The following is a 20,097-nucleotide window of genomic DNA, read 5'->3' on the forward strand; positions in this document are numbered from 1 at the left end:
TGCTGCAAGACAAAACGCAGCGTTCCACTGGAAATGTAGTTTTGGTGTACCGAAATGCATATCACTCTCGGTGAGATCGAGGCGTTAATCTAACTTTAACCTTAATTTATTTCGAGCCCTATGTCTACGTGTAACAGTACTCTTCTTGCGTTGTGTACAATCAGTCATCGACACGGAACTCCAACATGTAGCACCAGTCATGTAGATTTATTCTGATAGGAACGACACAAAATTGCACGTCATGCAATGCACATCTCACCATCCAACTCTGCACTCACGCACGCTGGTTTGGTGCTTGTTCACTGGGCTAGTTACCAAAATAATACAATTACAATATACAATATAATATCTTTAACAATGTACCTGATAGGAACGGCACAAAATTGCACGTCATGCAATGCACATCTCACCATCCAACTCTGCACTCACGCACTGTACAAAATATATGAACCACCCCGTCACTAGACACAGTAAGTTGCTAGCTAGTACTGGCGGCAATTCTTTACAACAAAATGCACAACAAATATGCTCCAAAAACCGCTGCGTCTTATGTGTGATGTTCGAATAACATTTACAAACAATTTGATATAAATTGTACATTTAAATCATCACTTGAGAGTATAAAAATCACTTTTGATGTACAGTGCTTTGCAACCAACAACGTACCGCTGGTTTGGTGCTTGTTCACTGAGACGATTCTAACTGGAACATCCCCCCTCGTAAAGCATGCCACGCAAACCAACCAATAAGATGCCATGTTGAGTAGGTGAAGGCAAGACGAACTCAAACCAAAAACCCATTGGCTTAACAATAAAGTGGCAAGGGGAATCACCAATATAACCCTGTTACATACGCATGTTTTTTACCTTCCATCTTTGGTCACCTGACTCTTCCTTGACTGTGTGTATGTTATCTGTCCCTTTTCTTCTTGTATCTCCCTTTCACAGACCACAACCCTCCTCAGGCCAATTCCAAACCCCTTAAACACCAAACGTATATTACCCCAACTCCACCTAAACCATCACCCGATGTGCCTCGTTGCCTTTTCTGTGCGACAATTAAATAAATATAACGGGACCGTTATACGGGATCACTTTCTGGGTCCGTCTGTGAAAGCACTAATTCTTCCTTTTCACTGATGCCCCATGGTGACAGTATAACCCAGATCAGCAGTCAGTAATATTATACATAATTGAAGGCCAGCCCATCTACAGTTCAGTTTACATGGATAAAAGCAACGGCATAATTTGTATATTCTAACAACCAAAATAGCGGCATGCTGGGCCAAATAAACTCGCAGAACAAAAAACATGTGGTCTCCACCACTAAGGTATAAAAATAACATGCTACACTTGATTTCCAGTATATGTGCTTTAAGCCGAGCCAGAAAGGGGAGGGCTTTGTACTGATATGATCTTATTACGGTGACGTTCTATCATATCTACAGCACTGCTTGCGGTAACTGCATCTTTCCGGAAGGCGATGTTGTCTTTCTTCAAAAATGTAAACGGATGAATCTCGTTCGGAAATCTGACAGATTCGTAAAACGACACAATGAGCTGATACGCGCAGTGGTGAACATGAATATGATTGGTACAATCACAGCAGATGGTATGTTTGGCAGAGCTGCACAAAGGCACATCGTGTGACAGTGAGATCATCTCGAGCAACGCAACTTTCTGTTTAAACTAAGTAAGCATTTGCCATATTTCGCTATCTCACGTCCGATATGTGCATGTACAAGTAGCAAGCTTGCGAGCTGGCTAGCTAGAAGAGTCAACACAGAAATCGTATTGGCTAACGCTAGCTGCTAAGAATACTACAGTTGTTAGCTTGATGTTTAACAAAAACATATATTTATATTCGTTCCTCTATACAGCTATACCTATGTGCAGCAGAGCAAACACTGCATCTAAAGTGGACAGTCCGTTCTGCCCTCCATCTGTTGACATCACTGTCTATTTTTTGTTACTGATAAATGTGTCTGGGAAAAACGATCCACGGACCGTGGTGGTAGGTTAGTACCAATGCTAGAGTATGTAGCCAACTGCAGGTAGCATCGACTAATAAAGGCAAATCATTGCATGGTCTGCCCGGTATAGACATAGTTAGCAGTCATATGGCTGGCTGTTCCAGAATAAGTGGATTACAAATCTTAAAACAGAGCAGCACACTCGTGATACAGATATTTCTATTGCCTGAACAAACCATTAATTTACTGGCTGGACATTGCTGCAGCAGTAGTAACTGTAACGTTCATTGTGAACTATACTGCTGGCGAGTAGGTTTGAGTAGTGTACTGAATGTTGGAATAGCAAGATATTACCTCAAATGAACCTGGATTCTCCACCCCAGAGCTAACGTTTCATTTATGTATGACTCTGCAAGTGCTTTTCCTTTCTGACTGTAGATTGATTATAATGAAAAGTGAGGTCAAAGTAAGTGCTTCATAAAACAGGAAATCTGAATTGTTAACCTAGGGGTCCATGCTCAATGTAAATGCAAACACTTCCCCACTGTTGGCTTCTGACTCCTTTCTGACTTTGCTTATATCAGGGGGACTGGTAGTGGCATGACACCGTTGCCATGGTGACATCAGACCGTGAGACTGGGCCTGATCATGGGAGGCAGAAAGGAGGAACTGTTTGGAAGAACTTGTCCAAATATACCCCGATCTTCTTTTTTCTGGCCCTGTCTGGAATCATCTTCCTGTTGCGCAACATTCACACTCTTGAGGTGAGGAGGGGAATGGGAGAAAGGTATGTTTGTTGGAGTTGCTCTAGTAAGCGTTTTGATTGGAGGGAGTGGGGGTTGGACAAATCATTCTGAAGGATCACCACTACTCTGTCTTCCCTATTTCTAAGTGCGGAGGGGCTCAGTTCGTTTTTTCAGCTACATAAATAGAGACCTAAGACAACAATATAGCAAGGCAGCAACACATGACAACACAGCATGGTAGCAAAACAACATGACGACACAGCATGGTAGCAACACAAAAACATGGTACAAACATTATTGGGCACAGACAACAGCACAAAGGGCACGAAGGTAGAGACAACAATACATCACACAAGCAGCCACAACTGTCAGTAAGCGTGTCCATAATTGAGTCTTTGAATTAAGTGATTGAGATAAAACTGTCCAGTTTGAGTGTTTGTTGCAGCTCGTTCCAGTCGCTAGCTGCAGCGAACTGAAAAGAGGAGCGACCCAGGGATGTGTGTGCTTTGGGGACCTTTAACAGAATGTGACTGGCAAAACGGGTGGAGGATGAGGACTGCAGTAGATATCCCAGATAGGGGGGAGTGAGGCCTAAGAGTGTTTTATAAATAAGCATCAACCAGTGGGAGATGACCAGTTTACAGAGGAGTATAGAGTGCAGTGATGTGTCCTATAAGGAGCATTGGTGGCAAATCTGATGGCCGAATGGTAAAGAACATCTAGCCGCTCGAGCACCCTTACCGTTCTGATCTGTAAATTATGTCTCCATAATCTTGCATGGGTAGGATGGTCATCTGAATCAGGGTTGGTTTGGCAGCTGGGGTGAAAGAGTAGCGATTACAATCGAGGAAATCAAGTCTAGATTTAACTTTAGCCTGCAACTTTGATATGTGCTGAGAGAAGGACAGTGCACCATCTAGCCATACTCCCAAGTACTTGTATGAGGTGACCACCTCAAGCTCTAAACCCTCAGAGGTAGTAATGACACCTATGGGTAGAGGGACATTTTTCTTACCAAACCACATTATCTTTGTTTTTGAGGTGTTCAGAACAAGGTTAAGGGTAGAGAAAGCTTGTAGGACACTAAAAAAGGGAGGGGACAGCTGAGTATAAGACTGTATCAAAACAAGACGTTTATTCTTTCAGTGAAATACGGAACCGTTCTGTATTTTATCTAAGGGGTGGCATCCATCAGTCTAAATATTCCTGTTACATTGCACAACCTTCAATGTTATGTCATAATTGCGTAAAATTCCGGCAAATTAGTTCGCAATGAGCCAGGCAGCCCAAACTGTTGCATATACCCTGACTCTGCGTGCAATGAACGCAAGAGAAGTGACACAAGTTCACCTGGTTAATATTGCCTGCTTACCTGGATTTATTTTAGCTAAATATGCAGGTTTAAAAATATATACTTCTGTGTATTGATTTTAAGAAAGGCATTGATGTTTATGGTTTAGGTACACATTGGAACAACGATAAGCACCGCATCGATTATATGCAACGCAGGACACGCTAGATAATATCTAGTAATATCATCAACCATGTGTAGTTAACTAGTGATTATGATTGATTTTTTTTATAAGAAATTTAATTCTAGCTGAATCCCCCAAGCTGACAAGGCAGTTAACCCATCGTTCCTAGGCCGTCATTGAAAATAAGAATGTGTTCTTAACTGACTTGCCTTGTTAAATAAAGCTGTAAAAAAACAAAAAATTTAAAATCGGCCAAATCGGTGTCAAAAAATACAGATTTCCGATTGTTATGAAAACTTGAAATCGGCCCTAATTAATCGGCCATTCCAATTAATCGGTCGACCTCTACCTAGGATCGAGCCTTGGGGTACTCCCTTGGTGACAGGCAGTGGCTGAGACAGCAGATTTTCTGACTTTATACACTGCACTCTTTGAGAGAGGTAGTTAGCAAACCAGCCCAAAGACCCCTCAGAGACACCAACACTCCTTAGCCGGCCCACAAGAATGGAATGGTCTACCGTATCAAAAGCTTTGGCCAAGTCAATAAAAATAGCAGCACAATATTGCTTTGAATCAAGGGCAATGGTGACATCATTGAGGACCTTTTAAGGTTGCAGTGACACATCCATAACCTGAGTGGAAACCAGATTGCATACCCAAGAGAATATTATAGACATCAAGGAATCCAGTCAGTTGATTATTGACAAGTTTTCCCAACACTTTTGAATAACAGGGCATAATAGAATTAGGCCTATAACAGTTAGGATCAGCTTGATCTCCCCTTTTAAATAAAGGATGAACTGTGGCTGCCTTCCAAGCAATGGGAACCTCTCCAGACAGGCTTGGCGAGAGACAGGAGAGGACACCGGAGAGACAGGCTTGGCGATGATGGGGGCAGCAACCTTAAAGAAGAAAAGGTCTAAACCATCTGACCCAGATGTTTTTTGTGGGTCAAGTTTAAGGAGCTCCTTTTGCACTTCGGACTCAGTGACTGCCTGCAGGGAGAAACTTTGTAGCGGGGCAGGGGAAAAGAGGGAGAAGCATCAGGGATTGTCGCATTAGAAGGGGTGAGAGATGAGGAAATGTTGGATGGGCAAGGAGGCATGGCTGAGTCAAATAGGAATCCTGACTTAACGAAGTGGTGATTTAAAGAGCTCAGCCATGTGTTTCTTGTCAGTAACAACCCCATCATCAGCATTAAGGGACATGGGCAGCTGTGAGGAGGAGGGTTTATTCTCCAGGTCTTTATCTGTTTTCCAGAACTTCCTGGGTTAGACCTAGAGAGAGAGAGAAGCGCTCCTTAAAGTAACTAACTTTGGCCTTCCGGATAGCCTGAGTGAGCTTATTTCTCATTTGCCTGAACAATAGCCAGTCAGTCTGAGTATGCGTGTGCCCAGCCTTTCGCCAAATGCAATTCTTGAGGTGGAGTAACTCTGCAAAATCACGGTCGAACCAGGGGCTGAACCTTTTTCGTTCTTATTTTCATTATCGGGCGTGTTTATTAACAATCCACTGAAAATAAAAAAAATAAAAGGTTCAAGCGTCTTCGACAATTGATTCTATACCATTTTACAGAGGCCAGTTCATAAAGGAAGACTTGGTCATGAAAGTTTTTTTAACAAGCGTCTATGACAAATCACGACAGGTCGTTTCACTGAGCAGCCATTACGAACACAGGCTGTAAAAGAGTGATCACTAAGGTAGCAGTCTGGTGTTTTCTGTAATGACCTATGAGGATTATGTGAGGATAATATCAAGGAGAGTAGCTGTGTTTGGAGTCATACCTTGTGGAATTGGTAATTATCTGAGAAAGATTTTAGGGAGTCCCATTGCTTTAGGACTTGGTCTGGTGGTTTAAGCAGGTCATAGTTTAGGTTACCAAGCAGAACAAATTCAGACTTAGTGTAAGGGGCCAGGAGAGTGCTTAGGGCAGGTAGGGTACAGGCCGGTGATGATGGAGGACGATAGCACCCAGCAACAGTCAATAAAGAGCTATTTGAAAGTTTAATTCTTTAAACCAGCATATCACATTGTTTGGGGACAGACTTGGTGGAGACAACAGAGCACTGAAGGTGATCCTTGGTAAAGATTTCCACTCCCCCACCTTTGGAAGATCTGTCTTGCCAAAAAAGGTTATAACCAGAAAGGTTCACATCAGTATTCAAAACACTCTTCCTTCCTTGGTTAGTAGTTAGAGTGTTGGGCCAGTAACCAAAAGGTTGCTAGATCGAATCCCCGAGCTGACAAGGTAAAAATCTGTTGTTCTGCCCCTAAACAAGGCAGTTAACCCACCGTTCCTAGGCCGTCATTGTGAATAAGAATTTGTTCTTAACTGACTTGCCTGGTTAAATAAAAAACACGTCTCAGTAATGACCACCACATCTGGATTGGAGCTGTGAACCCACACTTTCAATGGATCCATTTTCGGTAATCATCTTCTAGTGTTAACGTGCATAAAACCCAGGCTTTTACGAGAGCAGAAATCAGTGAAGCAGATAGAGCACAAGGCAGAATTGGGCCTAGCAACAGTAGATGGGCCACGGTGTACATGCACATTTCCAGATATCATCAACAGTAATACAATCAAAGCACTGCATAGGACAGGGAGAGCTCTGCAGTGTTGATTTATGACATCTGAATTAGAGGTCGACCGATTATGATTTTTCCACTCCGATACCGATTAATCGGCCAATTTAAAAATGTACTTCTAATAATGACAATTACAACAATACTGAATGAACACTTATTTTAACCTAATATAATACATCAATTAAATCAATTTAGCCTCAAGTAAATAATTAAACATGTTCAATTTGGTTTAAATAATGCAAAAACAAAGTGTTGGAGAAGAAAGTAAAAGTGCATTATGTGCTATGTAAGAAAGCTAACGTTTCAGTTCCTTGCTCAGAACATGAGAACATATGAAAGCTGGTGGTTCCTTTTTTAACATGAGTCTTCAATATTCCCAGGTAAGAAGTTTTAGGTTATAGGAATTATAGGACTATTTCCCCCTATACCATTTGTATTTCATTAACCTTTGACTATTGGATGTTCTTATAGGCACTTTAGTATTGCCAGTGTAACAGTATAGCTTCTGTCCATCTCCTCGCTCCTCCCTGGGCTCGAACTAGCAACACAACGACAAGTAGTGCGCGCTAACTAGCTAGCCATTTCACTTCGGTTACACGAGCCTCATCTCGGGAGTTGATAAGCTTGAAGTCACGAACAGCGCAATGCTTGACGCACAACAAAGAGCTGCTGGCAAAACGCACGAAAGTGCTGTTTGAATGAATGTTTGCACGCCTGCTTCTGCCTACCACCACTCAGTCAGATACTTAGATACTTGTATGCTTGTATGCTCAGTCAGATTATATGCCACGCAGGACACGCTAGATAATATCTAGTAATATGTGTTAATAATATCATCAACCATGTGTAGTTAACTAGTGATTATGATTGATTGTTTTTTATAAGATAAGTTTAATGCTAGCAAGCAACTTACCTTGGCTTACTTTGACTCCTTGTGACTCCTTACCTTGACTCCTTGTGGAGTGCAATGAGAGAGAGGCAGGTCGTTATTGCGATGGACTCGTTAACTGTAAGGTTGCAAGATTGAATCCCCCGAGCTGACAAGGTGAAAATCTGTCATACCGATTTCAGACTGTTATGAAAACTTGAAATCGGCCCTATTAATCGGTCAACCTCTAATCTGAATGTGCATCACATGGCAAAAAGATCATATTGTACAGCAATTTCATCAGGTAACATGAATACAATGCCGACGAGAGGTGGTTAGAATAGGATGGGGAGGCCAAAAGTCAGTGTAACCAATAGAGTCAAAGTCCCGAGTGTGGGAACAGTCTCTCCCACAGATGGGAAAAGAAAGTTTGTAGTCAACAAAGTATGCAGGAGTCATGAGGCAAAGTGCACAAGAAAAATATTCAATATATAACAACTTGGGGCTAGCCATTGTAAGTTCAGAGTCACTTGCACCAACAGTGCGTGAGTGCTGGTGGCGAGCGAAAGCTCGGGAGAGAGGGGTGAGTGTAGTGGGGGTACCTGTATCAGACGGAGACAGGCCAGGGCAGACGGTGAACAGATCGCCAGGTGGAACCCAAGCAGCAGGCAACAGGAGTAGGTGTCACACCCACTTGGGAGAAGCTTTTATTTCTGGAGGCAGATTTCTTGTAGAAAATGCCAGTGACTGGTCTTTGACCAGCAGGAGGGGACTTCAGAGGATGCTTCAAAGACTCCTGACACTTGTTGGTCCCAAAGGCCTCGACACCTTTTACTTCACACCTCAGTGCTAATTGAATTTATATCTGGTCTGTCCAAGCTTGGGAGCCTCGACTCAGCATTCAGTCCCATTAAAATATATAATTGTAATGTACTTTATTTATCCTTTTTCTTCTTGGCTTTCAAAATAGCAGACCAAACACTAGTCATTCAGTTCCAGGTTGGATGGTGTCCTCAGGTCTCTGCTGTTTGTTTGCTAGAGCACTCTCAGTATAGCTTGGAAAAATAACTTGGAAGCAGTAATATCTCTGGTTAATTTTGGTCAAAATTGGTTTGGAGTTTTGATCTGGAGCGAAGGCCATGCTTTGGAGGGTAGCATCCTGCATATGTACCTGCTGAAAAATCCAAGTTTATCTAACTTGAAATCTATCCTTTTGTAAAAAACACATGTTGAAAAATGTGAGAGCTCACATGCAGCTGTGTTTCTCTCTGAGGAGGGTGTGTCTTTTAATCACCATCCTCCATTACTACCCTCCCTCTTGGTGACCTTTCCTCTTCTCCTCTGCAGAAGCTCAACTGCCAAACAGTGTCGACACTCTACCAGTTCCAGAGCAGCATTCATTCAGCCTTCACCCCAGAGGAACATCCTCCTGTGGATCACAACCGGAGCTACTGTGGCCACCTGGGCCTGGAGCCCTCAGCCGAGGAGGCTCTGGAGCAGCGTTACCTCCTGGAGTCCATCGCGTGGCCAGAGCCTCAGCCTCGGCTGACGCCTAGACCCCTGCGGCAGACCAGCGACCCTGCACACAGCCTGTTTGCAATCCTGCCAGGAGGGAGCGGGAGAGAGTGGCATGTGGGGGATCAGCTAGAGGCGCTAGTCCATATGCATGACTTCCAGGGGCGTCCCAAGCGTCACGGTGGGGACTTCCTGCTGGCCCGGCTGCATTCCCCAGAGTTGGGGGCGGGTGTTGCAGGACAGGTGCTGGACCACCGGAATGGGCTCTACTCAGCCGTGTTCCCTTTACTATGGGAGGGGTCTGCACGTGTAGAGGTGACACTGGTCCATCCTAGTGAGGCAGTTGCTGTGCTGCGTCGGTTACGAGAGGAACATCCCGACCGTGTCTTCTTCAAGAGTCTGTTCCGCTCTGGATTCCTGTCTGAGACCACCGTGTGCAACCTGTGCCTGCCAACCACCCGGCAGCCGCTGTGCAATTACACGGACCCTCACACAGGTGAACCATGGTACTGCTACAAGCCCAAACTGCTCAGCTGTGACACGCGGATCAACCACGCCAAAGGAGGATACCAAAAACACCTGCTCACCAACAAAGAGTCACTGCTCTTCCAGAGGTTAGTGAGTGGTAGATGAGAGTATGTGAGGACTGTATGTTAGACCTATGTAGTAGTTGTGCCTTAGCTAGTAACATGTACCATTACAAGGTTTGTTTCGGGTGTATGATTTTTTTTTTAACAAAATAAGTCTGTTTGATTTTCCTCAGTGGTGTAAACATCAAAGTCCGTGTCCATGCTTCCGGGTCTGACAGTGTCATTGTGCAGCCTGAGAAGAAAGGTAAGACAGCAAGGGGATGCTGCACGCATGCTAGTGTGCATCCGTGTGCTTGTTTGTAGCGTGGGAGGTAGCCAGCAGATCTGACCCGCTTTCTTACAGCTGCACTAGGGTCGGACAGCATTCTTGTGTATGTTAAGACACTGCGGAGCCGGCGCTCAATCCAGGGATGAGAAATGCATTGTACACTGAACTGTCCCATTATCCCAACTGTTACACCAAGAAGATTGAATGACTGCTTGGTACATTTTCTGAGCCATATCTTGCGCCTCTGCAGTGTCTTAATATACACAGGAATGCTGTCCAATCCTAGTGCAGCTGTAAGAAAGCGGGTCAGATCTGTTGGCTAGGTGGGAGGTTTAGGATTTGTTGGAAAGTGTAATGAAAAGCCAGCATACCAAGTGAGTGCATGCAAATGAGGAAAAAGAGCTACACCAGCACAGAGCCCTGGGAACCCCTTGTGTGACTATCCAAGCTGACTATCGACAGACAAGGGGTACCCCAGGGCTATGTTTTGGGACACTGTTGTTTTTGATCTGCATGCTATTGCATGGTATGCTTAAGCAATAAGAGTGCCTTCAGAAAGTGTTCACACCCCTTGACTTCTCACACATTTTGTTGTGTTACAGCCTGAATTTAAAATGAATACAATTTAGCTTTTTTTGTCACTGGCCTACGCATGATTTTTTTATTTTTTTATTTCACCTTTATTTAACCAGGTAGGCTAGTTGAGAACAAGTTCTCATTTACAACTGCGACCTGGCCAAGATAAAGCATTGCAGTGTGAACAGACAACAACACAGAGTTACACATGGAGTAAACAATAAACAAGTCAATAACACAGTAGAAAAAAAATTGTCTATATACATTGTGTGCAAAAGGCATGAGGAGGTAGGCAAATAATTAAAACTTTGCAGATTAACACTGGAGTGATAAATGATCAGATGGTCATGTGCAGGTAGAGATACTGGTGTGCAAAAGAGCAGAAAAGTAAATAAATAAAAACAGTATAGGGATGAGGTAGGTAAATTGGGTGGGCTATTTACCGATGGACTATGTACTGCTGCAGTGATCGGTTAGCTGTTCAGATAGCAGATGTTTGAAGTTGGTGAGGGAAATAAAATTCTCCAACTTCAGCTATTTTTGCAATTCGTTGCAAACAGCAGAGAACTGGAAGGAAAGACAGCCAAATGAGGTTTTGGCTTTAGGGATGATCAGTGAGATACACTTGCTGGAGCGCGTGCTACGGGTGGGTGTTGCCATCGTGACCAGTGAACTGAGATAAGGTGGCGCTTTACCTAGCATGGACTTGTAGATGACCTGGAGCCAGTGGGTCTGGCGACGAATATGTAGCGAGGGCCAGCTGACTAGAGCATACAGGTCACAGTGGTGGGTGGTATAAGGTGCTTTAGTAACAAAACAGATGGCACTGTGATAAACTGCATCCAGTTTGCTGAGTAGAGTATTGGAAGCTATTTTGAAGATGACATCGCCGAAGTCGAGGATCGGTAGGATAGTCCGTTTTACTAGTGTAAGTTTGGCGGCGTGAGTGAAGGAGGCTTTGTTGCGAAATAGAAAGCCGACTGTAGATTTGATTTTAGATTGGAGATGTTTGATATGAGTCTGGAAGGAGAGTTTACAGTCTAGCCAGTCACCTAGGTACTTATAGATGTCCACATATTATAGGTCGGAACCATCCAGGGTGGTGATGCTAGTCGGGCGTGTGGGTGCAGGCAGTCGGGTGTGCGGGTGCAGACTATAATGTCGAAGTGGAATTCGTTTTTTTATAAATGTCTATAAATGAATAAATCAAAAGCTGAAATATCTTCAGTCAATAAGTATTCAACTCATTTGTTAAGTAAGTTCAGGAGTAAAAATGTGCTTAACAAGTCACACGTTACATGGACTCACTCTGAATTTCAAACACAAAGTCCAGGGAGGTTTTCTAATTCCTTGCATAAAGAAGGGCACCTATTGGTAGATGGGTTAAAAAAACAAAGGAGGGGGAAAAAAGCAGACATTCAAAATCCCTTTGAGCATGGTGTTAATTACATCATTTACATTATTTAAAATCCCTTTGAGACTTACAAATTGTGAATTCACCTTCTGACATCCAGTGGAACAGCCACTTTACAATAGTGCATCTAAATCATTTAAGGGGGGGGAGAAGGATTACTTTATCCTATCCTAGGTATTCCTTGAAGAGGTTACACTTTGGATGGTATATCAATACACCCAGTCACTACAAAGATACAGACGTCCTTCCTAACTCAGTTGTCCAGAGAGGAAGGAAACCACTTGAGTATTTCACCCTGAGGCCAATGGTAAATTGAAAACAGTTACAGAGTTTAATGGGTGTGACAGGAGAGAACTGAAGATGACTGAGTGAGAAGAAGGAAGCATGCACATACATCCTGTTTGCAACAAGGCACTAAAGTAATACTGCAAAAAAACATGGCAAAGCAATACACTTTTTGTCCTGAATAAAAAGGTGTTATATTTGGGGCAAATCCACTACAACAAATTACTGACTACCACTCTTCATATTTTCAAGCATAGTGGTGGCTGCTTCATGTTATGGGTATGCTTGTAATTGGGGAGTTACAGGATTTTAAAAAAAATAACTGAATGGAGCTAAACACAGGCAAAATCCTAGAGGAAAACCTGGTTCAGTCTTCTTTCCACCAGACACTGGGAGCTTAATTCACCTTTCAGTAGGACAATAACCTAAAACAAGGCGAGATCTACCCTGGAGTTGCTTATCAAAAAGACAATGAATGTTCACAAGTGGCCGAGTTACAGTTTTGACTTAAATCTACTTGGAAATCTATGGCAAGACCTGTAAATGGTTGACTAGCAATGATCAACAACCAATCACATTGTTTAAAGAATAATCTGCAAATATTATACAATCCAGGTGTGCAAAGCTCTTAGAGACTTACCGAGAAAGACTCACAGCTATAATCACTGCCAAAGGTGATTCTAACATTTATTGACAAAAGGTGTGAATACTTATGTTATATGAGATGTTTCTGCAAGCACTTCTAAAAACATGTTTTCACTTTGTCGTTATTAGGTATTGTGTTTTTTATTTTACCTTTTATTTAACTAGGCAAGTCAGTTAAGAACAAATTCTTATTTTCAATGGTGGCCGAACAACAGATTTTTACCTTGTCAGCTCGGGGTTCTTGCAACATTTCGGTTACAAGTCCAACGCTCTAACCACTGGGCTACCTGTTCTAACCACTGGGCTACCTGCTCTAACCACTGGGCTACCTGCCGCCCGTGTAAATGGGTGAGACCCCCCCCCCCAATGTAATCCATTTTGAATTCCGGCTGTAACGTAACAAAATGTGGAATAAGTTTAGTGGTATGAATACTTTGAAGGCACTGTACTTGTAAGGTTATGTTAGCTAGCGCATCATGCTGGCTCCTCTTTCAGACAAACCACAGATGGAGAGCAGCAGTGTGAGAGCGGAGCCTATCAGGGTCACTCCATCTGGGTATTACTTCCAAGGGTCATGGCGAGCGCTGGGTGGTGTCGCAATGCATCAGTTTAACGACTCTTCTGCCATTACTCAGTGTCTGAAGGGCAAGGTGGTGTACATGTATGGAGATTCCACTGCTAGACAGTGGTTTGAGTACCTCAATGCCTTTGTCCCAGGTGAGTGCGGTCTGCTAAAGTCCAATGACATCAATCACTGTGCACTGTCTCGTGTGCTTTCTAACTCTCTGTTCTGTTTTGTCCAACTTCCTCTTTATCACAGAGCTGAAGGAGTTCAACCTTCACAGTCCTAGGAATGTGGGGCCTTTCATGGCAGTGGACAGCACCCACAACATCCTGCTGAGATACCGCTGTCACGGTCCTCCAATACGCTTCTCCACTGTCATTGCCAGTGAGATGCGCTATGTAGCTAACGAGCTGGACGGCCTGTCGGGAGGCCCAGATACCGTGGTGGTCCTCAGCGTTTGGGCCCATTTTAGCACCTTCCCTGTAGAGGTCTACATACGCAGGCTACGCCACATTCGACGGGCGGTGGTGCGGCTTCTGGACCGGGCTCCGGGGACCCTGATAGTGGTGCGTTCAGCTAACCTCCAAGCCCTGGACCCAGAGGTGAGCCTGTACAATAGTGACTGGTTTTCAGTACAGCTGGACGCTGTACTCAGGGCCATGTTCAGGGGTCTGGATGTCTTGCTGGTGGATGCCTGGCAGATGACCCTTGCTCACCACCTCCCCCATGCTCTCCACCCGCCTCCAGTCATTGTCAAGAACATGATTGACACTATCCTCTCTTACGTATGCCCAGAGAAGAGCTAGCCCGAGAAAGGAAAAGAGTATGGAAGATTACAAATTTGTGTGAGATGGGGAGTGTGGTTATGTTTACAACAGTTACTTATAGTGTAATCACAAATCTCACCTGTTTACTGCAAGCATGGCCTGATGTAGCCTAAGCCCTATCTGCTGTGTACCTGCTTCCTGTATATGGGATCCGCTGTTGTGAAGTGACCTAGTGTTTTTATCAACCATCTCACTGTCACAAATAAACCAGGAGAGATGGGGAGATAAACAACGGGACTGATTGAATCAGTCAACTATGAACAGATTACTGACTTTGACCCAACCTGCTGTATTTAAAGTTGAATGGCCAACAGTTCAAAGGGTTCTTGTTTCAAAGGATTATTTTAAGAAATGTGTGTGTGAAAGGTTTTATGCAATAGTTTCTGACATTCAGTGTTTGTTTTATGGGAAACAGCCTTGTTATTGAATTGTGACCCACAGATTGTTTGAAAAAAAACTACAGATTTCAACTAATTCTGTTAAATACACTTTTGCAAAACTTGAATGGAATATCGGCTGCCATAAAGTGCAATAAGTATATGTAGGCTACTGCAGTGCAGTAGGGGAGATTGAGAGTGGGAAATGCAGTGTAACAAATGCATGGAAAATGACACATTTGCCAAATCCTGTACTTTAGACTTGCATTAATGATGTTCTCACTCTCTAAATATCAAATATGTTTGGTTATACAGAAACAGGAGCAAAGTTTCGAAGGTATTTTGACAAAAGTAAATGTGAGGAAAATAATACCAAACAATGGGTTTATGGCTACAAACCTCAATGTGAATCCAGCTCTGTCATGTCAAATAAATCCGTTTGGTTTAGTGTGGGCCTCTAGGAAATGCCCCAAGGCATGTCGCCACAATTTAGCCTACAACCGAACAGATTAATATTTGTTAATTCAGTTCTGTACCAAATCATATGCTTTCCTATGTATTCCATGTCCAAGGATGTTCAAAAACGTAACCCTTGAGGACTTTGTCTGCTGGTTTTTGTCATCCATTAAGAAGTTTACAGGCCTGAATCAGATTCTGATGGAAACGGCTAGGTCATCAACCAGCAGACAACCTTCCTTCAGGACTGGCTTTATTCTTCTTATCCAGTGTTATTTTTCAAGTACTTCTGCAACAGTTTACATCAACATGTGATATTATTTAAATCTAGGAATAACTTTTGTCATGTAACTGTTTACCCTTTTAAGACTCTTGTTCGGGAGTCTCAAAGTGATGCCATTTTGTAGCTAACGGTTACAGCAGTATTATTGCCTATGCCATACACCACAGCTGGAATGCTTTAACATGTTACCGTTCGCCAAGCTTCGCTATTGCCAAGTGTTACCTCACTTTCTACCAGTTACCATAACAGTGTTAACTTGCCACAATTCAAATATATCTCCCATTGAACAATTGCAATAAAGTGATTGGTGATTTATTTATGAAGGAAGATATAAGGTCTGACGAGCTAGCTAGTCCATGAGAAGAACTTAAGATCAGTCTTCGTTGAACAAGTACTTGCGTTCCTGCCCCCCCCCCCCCTACATTAACAAATGTTCTTATATCCAGATAGTTAGCTGGCTTGATGTTAGCCAAAGCTTTCACTTCCATCTGGAGTTAGCTAAGCTTTAGCTAGCTTTAGCAAGTAATCCATCGCAATTGTTCGATAGTCAGGAAATATAGGCAAATGTCTACTTGACACATACTGTACTTCTGCCGTTGTTATCAAATATTGGATACTTCATATACAAGATACAAGCTCAAAACTCTCTTTTTAGTTAAAGTATGTGTGCACCGCTTGCTCGTGTACCCTGCGCATGTTACCTGCAGCTGCGTGGTGATGGATTGTGTGGCTGTTTGATTAATTGGTTTGAATCCTAAACAATCATTATGGCATCATCCATGAAAACACAATACATAATTCTAAGGTACATCTGATGAATTGAAGCATGTACCTGTCATTCATTCATCATGGGATAAAGTAAAGTAATATAGCATGTGTGCTACCATTTTGTTGTGGAAAAGAATTAGCTAAATTTCAACATGACTGATGCCCTCCTGAGTCAGGTCTGAAGCAAAGATGAACGCTTTCACAACTCTCTCCATTCTCTCGGAAAATGGTGAGGACCGATTTAATAAACAAAATGCAATGTTGGGGTAATAGTGTAAGCAAACAGAGGAGAGAGATGTAACTTAATTTAATCTAATGAATTGCTCATTGGTGCCCTCTCTCTACTTCAGACGAGAACATTTGGTCATAGGTGTCATCAATTAACGAGCGGCAGATGTCCTTCCCGAAGGGAAAACACATTTTTACGGTCAAAGATCATAACAGCAATCCTGTAATCCAGTGGGGAATTTAGCATGTAAATCTTATATATATATTTAAGTTTTAGATGCGTGCCAGCAAAGCCACTAAACAATACATTAATTGCACTTTAACTGTGACAAACAGTGCACACAAATCGTTGGGGCCTAGATAAAGCTGTCACAACATCAGAGCTTTCTTTTCAGCACCATGGACTGAATCCTTATCACGCTACACCTGGTTGTCAGCGGAGCCTTGTCTGGCAGTGAAACAGTTCATTCAGACTAATTTACTGCCTTTAAAAAAAAAAAACATGTAGTGGAAATGCTAAACAATAAGGAGAGACTGTTAAATCCTCAAACAATCACACGTTATTAATAAGAATTGCAATAATGAAGCTGGTCGACCCTCCACTCTGAGGTGGAAGGTCGAGGGCTCGATGACACAAGAGTACGGAAGCGTTATATAATCAAGTTTTCTTATGCAAACAGATGCAAAACATGAGATCTTGGTATGTGTACGTGTGTGGAGAACGAGACGAAATTGGGGTAAAGGGTACAGACTAACTGTGAAATTAGTTGTCTTGTTCTGTAGCAACAGCTGCTCTATTCTCGTCCTCTAGTGAGGTGCTAAACAACAGGAACTATCCTAAACGCCATTTCTCTGAAGTAGATCAACAGTTCCTTGAAGTGGAGCAAGCATGCACTTTTTGCTGTCTGCACAGATGATGTGTGGTCGCACACAGACACGCATTAACTTTTTGGAATGCCAGAAACCATACAGTCTTAGAAAGATCTTTCATTATACAAACATTTTAAAGATGTTTAACCAAAATGTCCCTTACACATAGCTGATATGGCTGACTTGCTTAAACAAATGTGGTTTCTCCTGACAATTGAGATGTACTAACTATGGCATAAGGGAATGATGAGCGGATAAGAGGCAATCAGTCATTTCGTTTAAGACATTATTGAGCGAGCTAAAACGGACGTAGTCAAAAAAACATTGGTTCACACTTTTGAAATGTACAGCGACCGGAATTCAGAATATGGGCCATTTTTTGACTATTCTCCCTATACAATAAGTCAGAACCGCAGGAAAAACAAAGAGGGCATATAAGCAGAAAATGAAAGCTCTTACAATATTCAATGGTTACATTTCTCTAAAACAGGCTATAGGCTACATGTGCACCACCAATTCAGAATAGTAGCCTAAGTTATGAGGGGGAAAGGTACCACATTATTAGGGTGAGGCACTGTTAAAGGAATTAGATTCATATATGTTCATCAACTAATTAAAACACTCTGCCCATTTCTAAGAATTTATAAGATACTTATTTGCATAAAATGGACAGAGACCAGTCTCAAAATCAATCAATAGCGTTTATTCTCGAGAGTACTGATCATGGTACAATTTACAAGAGGTTATATACTAAAAATGACGTTATAGGTTTTATTCTGTCCTTCCTCCACTCCGATACAATGCCAGTATAGTTCACAAGCCTTCCCACATTTATTTCACAGGTGGTGGACAATCTACTACTACCCCAAGGTCTCGCCTCTCCCTGTGTAGAGACAGGATGCCCTGTAAGGAACACAGCAATCCAGCCAGTCTGACAATAGCTCCATTAGTTTCTAACAAGGAACAGACAGTCCTAATTCTGTACGAAAACTACACACATTACATTCAGTATTATGATTATAATAAGATTCATACATCCAGATAGTAACATAGTAGTATTTAGTTTAGTCATAGTTCTGATTGAAATGTATACATAATTTAGTCATTATTCGTAAAAATCCCTTAACAGGCACATGGGCTACTAACAGCTTTCTACACAACATACACTTAGTATTACTTTCTTAGCTACAGTATACATATCTCCCTGGCATGTTACATAATTTATGCAGCAGCAAACAAGACATTTTTGGACACACGGTTGTGCTGTGCTCACTTTTATTTTGACATTTTTACCCCTTTTTTGTGATATACAGTTGATATGTTACAGTCTTGTCCCATCGCTGCAACTCCCCTACGGACTCGGGAGAGGAAGGTCAAGAGCCATGCGTCCTCCGAAACACGACCCTGCCAAGCCGTACTGCTTCTTGACACTCTGCTCGCATAACCCAGAAGCCAGCTTAACCCAGAAGCCAGCCTCACCAATGTGTCGGATGAAACACCTTACAGCTGGCGACTGAGGTCAGCTTGCAGGGGCCTGGCCCGCCACAAGGAGTCGTTAGAGCGCAACGCGACAAGGAAAAGCCATCCGACCCTCCCCTAAACCCGGATGACGCCTATAAGTGTTCTTCAAAGAACCCCCTTTAATGGTTCCTCAAATAACCTTTTGGGGTTTGTTTTTTAACCCCCCACCCCCACTATTATTATTAATCAGCATAACAATAACAAGAATAACACAATATTTTAGTTGTCAATGTTTATTATGATTTTAGGGCAATTCTACAATCTAAATATGAGGTAAACTCCCAGCAAGGCTCCAAGTTCAATCAGTATATCCTCTGGCGTGTTAATGTGTTGATATCCTTCGTATCCATAGCCAGAAGGATTTTACACTACATGGTGATCGAACAGGTTTCCAGTTATATTCATCTGCGGTGTAGGGAGGCTGAAGTCTGAATACAAAATAATAAATATACAGATGGTTAACAAAACGTGCACACAACAGTCTTCAAACCTTGGTTTTTGTGGTAAATGTGAATGAAAGAACTGTTCAACTTTGACAATGGTTTTCATACCCATACCTTGTCCATAAATGTAGAGATCTCTGGGATCTTCATTGAAGAGGTCAGGGAGGAGGAAGATGGCTGCTGTGATTGAGTCCTAAACTCAGCAAAAACAGAAAAATCCTCTCACTGTCAACTGTGTTTATTTTCAGCAAACTTAACATGTGTAAATATTTGCATGAACATAACAAGATTCAACAACAGACATAAACTGAACAAGTTCCACAGACATGTGACTAACAGAAAATAAATAATGTGTCCCTGAACAAAGGGGGGGGTCAAAATCAAAAGTAACAGTCAGTAAGTTCCCGGACATTTCTGGGGGAATGGCCCTAGCCCTCACCCTCCGATCCAACAGGTCCCGGATGTGCTCAATGGGATTGAGATCCAGGCTTTTTGCTGGCCATGGCAAAACACTGACATTCCTGTCTTGCAGGAAATCACGCACAGAACGAGCAGTATGGCTGGTGGCATTGTCATGCTGGAGGGTCATGTCAGGATGAGCCTGCAGGAAGGGTACCACATGTGGGAGGGGGATGTCTTCCCTGTAACGCACAGCATTGAGATTGCCTAAAATGACAACAAGCTCAGTCCGATGATGCTGTGACAGACCATGATGAACCTCCACCTCCAAATTGATCCCACTCCAGAGTACAGGCCTCGATGTAACGCTCATTCCTTCGACAATAAACGTGAATCCGACCAGCGACGGTGGGTTTG

At 42.7% G+C, this 20,097-nt stretch overlaps 1 protein-coding gene across 1 annotated transcript; it reads left to right on the forward strand.

Annotated features, from left to right (window-relative positions):
* The first annotated feature begins 1,447 nt into the window (after window positions 1-1,447).
* Window positions 1,448-15,774, forward strand: LOC135518998 (NXPE family member 3-like). The gene is made up of 6 exons (XM_064944019.1): window positions 1,448-1,692; window positions 2,557-2,736; window positions 8,998-9,779; window positions 9,929-9,999; window positions 13,439-13,660; window positions 13,764-15,774. The coding sequence occupies exons 2-6, from the start codon at window positions 2,587-2,589 to the stop codon at window positions 14,312-14,314; spliced, it is 1,776 nt and encodes a 591-aa protein (XP_064800091.1). The 5' UTR covers window positions 1,448-1,692; window positions 2,557-2,586; the 3' UTR covers window positions 14,315-15,774.
* The last annotated feature ends 4,323 nt before the right edge of the window (window positions 15,775-20,097 follow it).

The sequence above is a fragment of the Oncorhynchus masou genome, chromosome 29 (assembly GCF_036934945.1).
Source record: "Oncorhynchus masou masou isolate Uvic2021 chromosome 29, UVic_Omas_1.1, whole genome shotgun sequence".
In the NCBI taxonomy this organism is placed as follows: Eukaryota; Metazoa; Chordata; class Actinopteri; order Salmoniformes; family Salmonidae; genus Oncorhynchus; species Oncorhynchus masou.

Bases quoted from the DNA above. Each gene is read 5' to 3' on its own strand.
- LOC135518998 (XM_064944019.1), top strand. From the start codon at position 2,587: ATGGTGACATCAGACCGTGAGACTGGGCCTGATCATGGGAGGCAGAAA. The intron at 2,737-8,997 runs GTGAGGAGGGGA...TCTCCTCTGCAG, and splicing joins GCAACATTCACACTCTTGAG to AAGCTCAACTGCCAAACAGT. The intron at 9,780-9,928 runs GTTAGTGAGTGG...GATTTTCCTCAG, and splicing joins GAGTCACTGCTCTTCCAGAG to TGGTGTAAACATCAAAGTCC.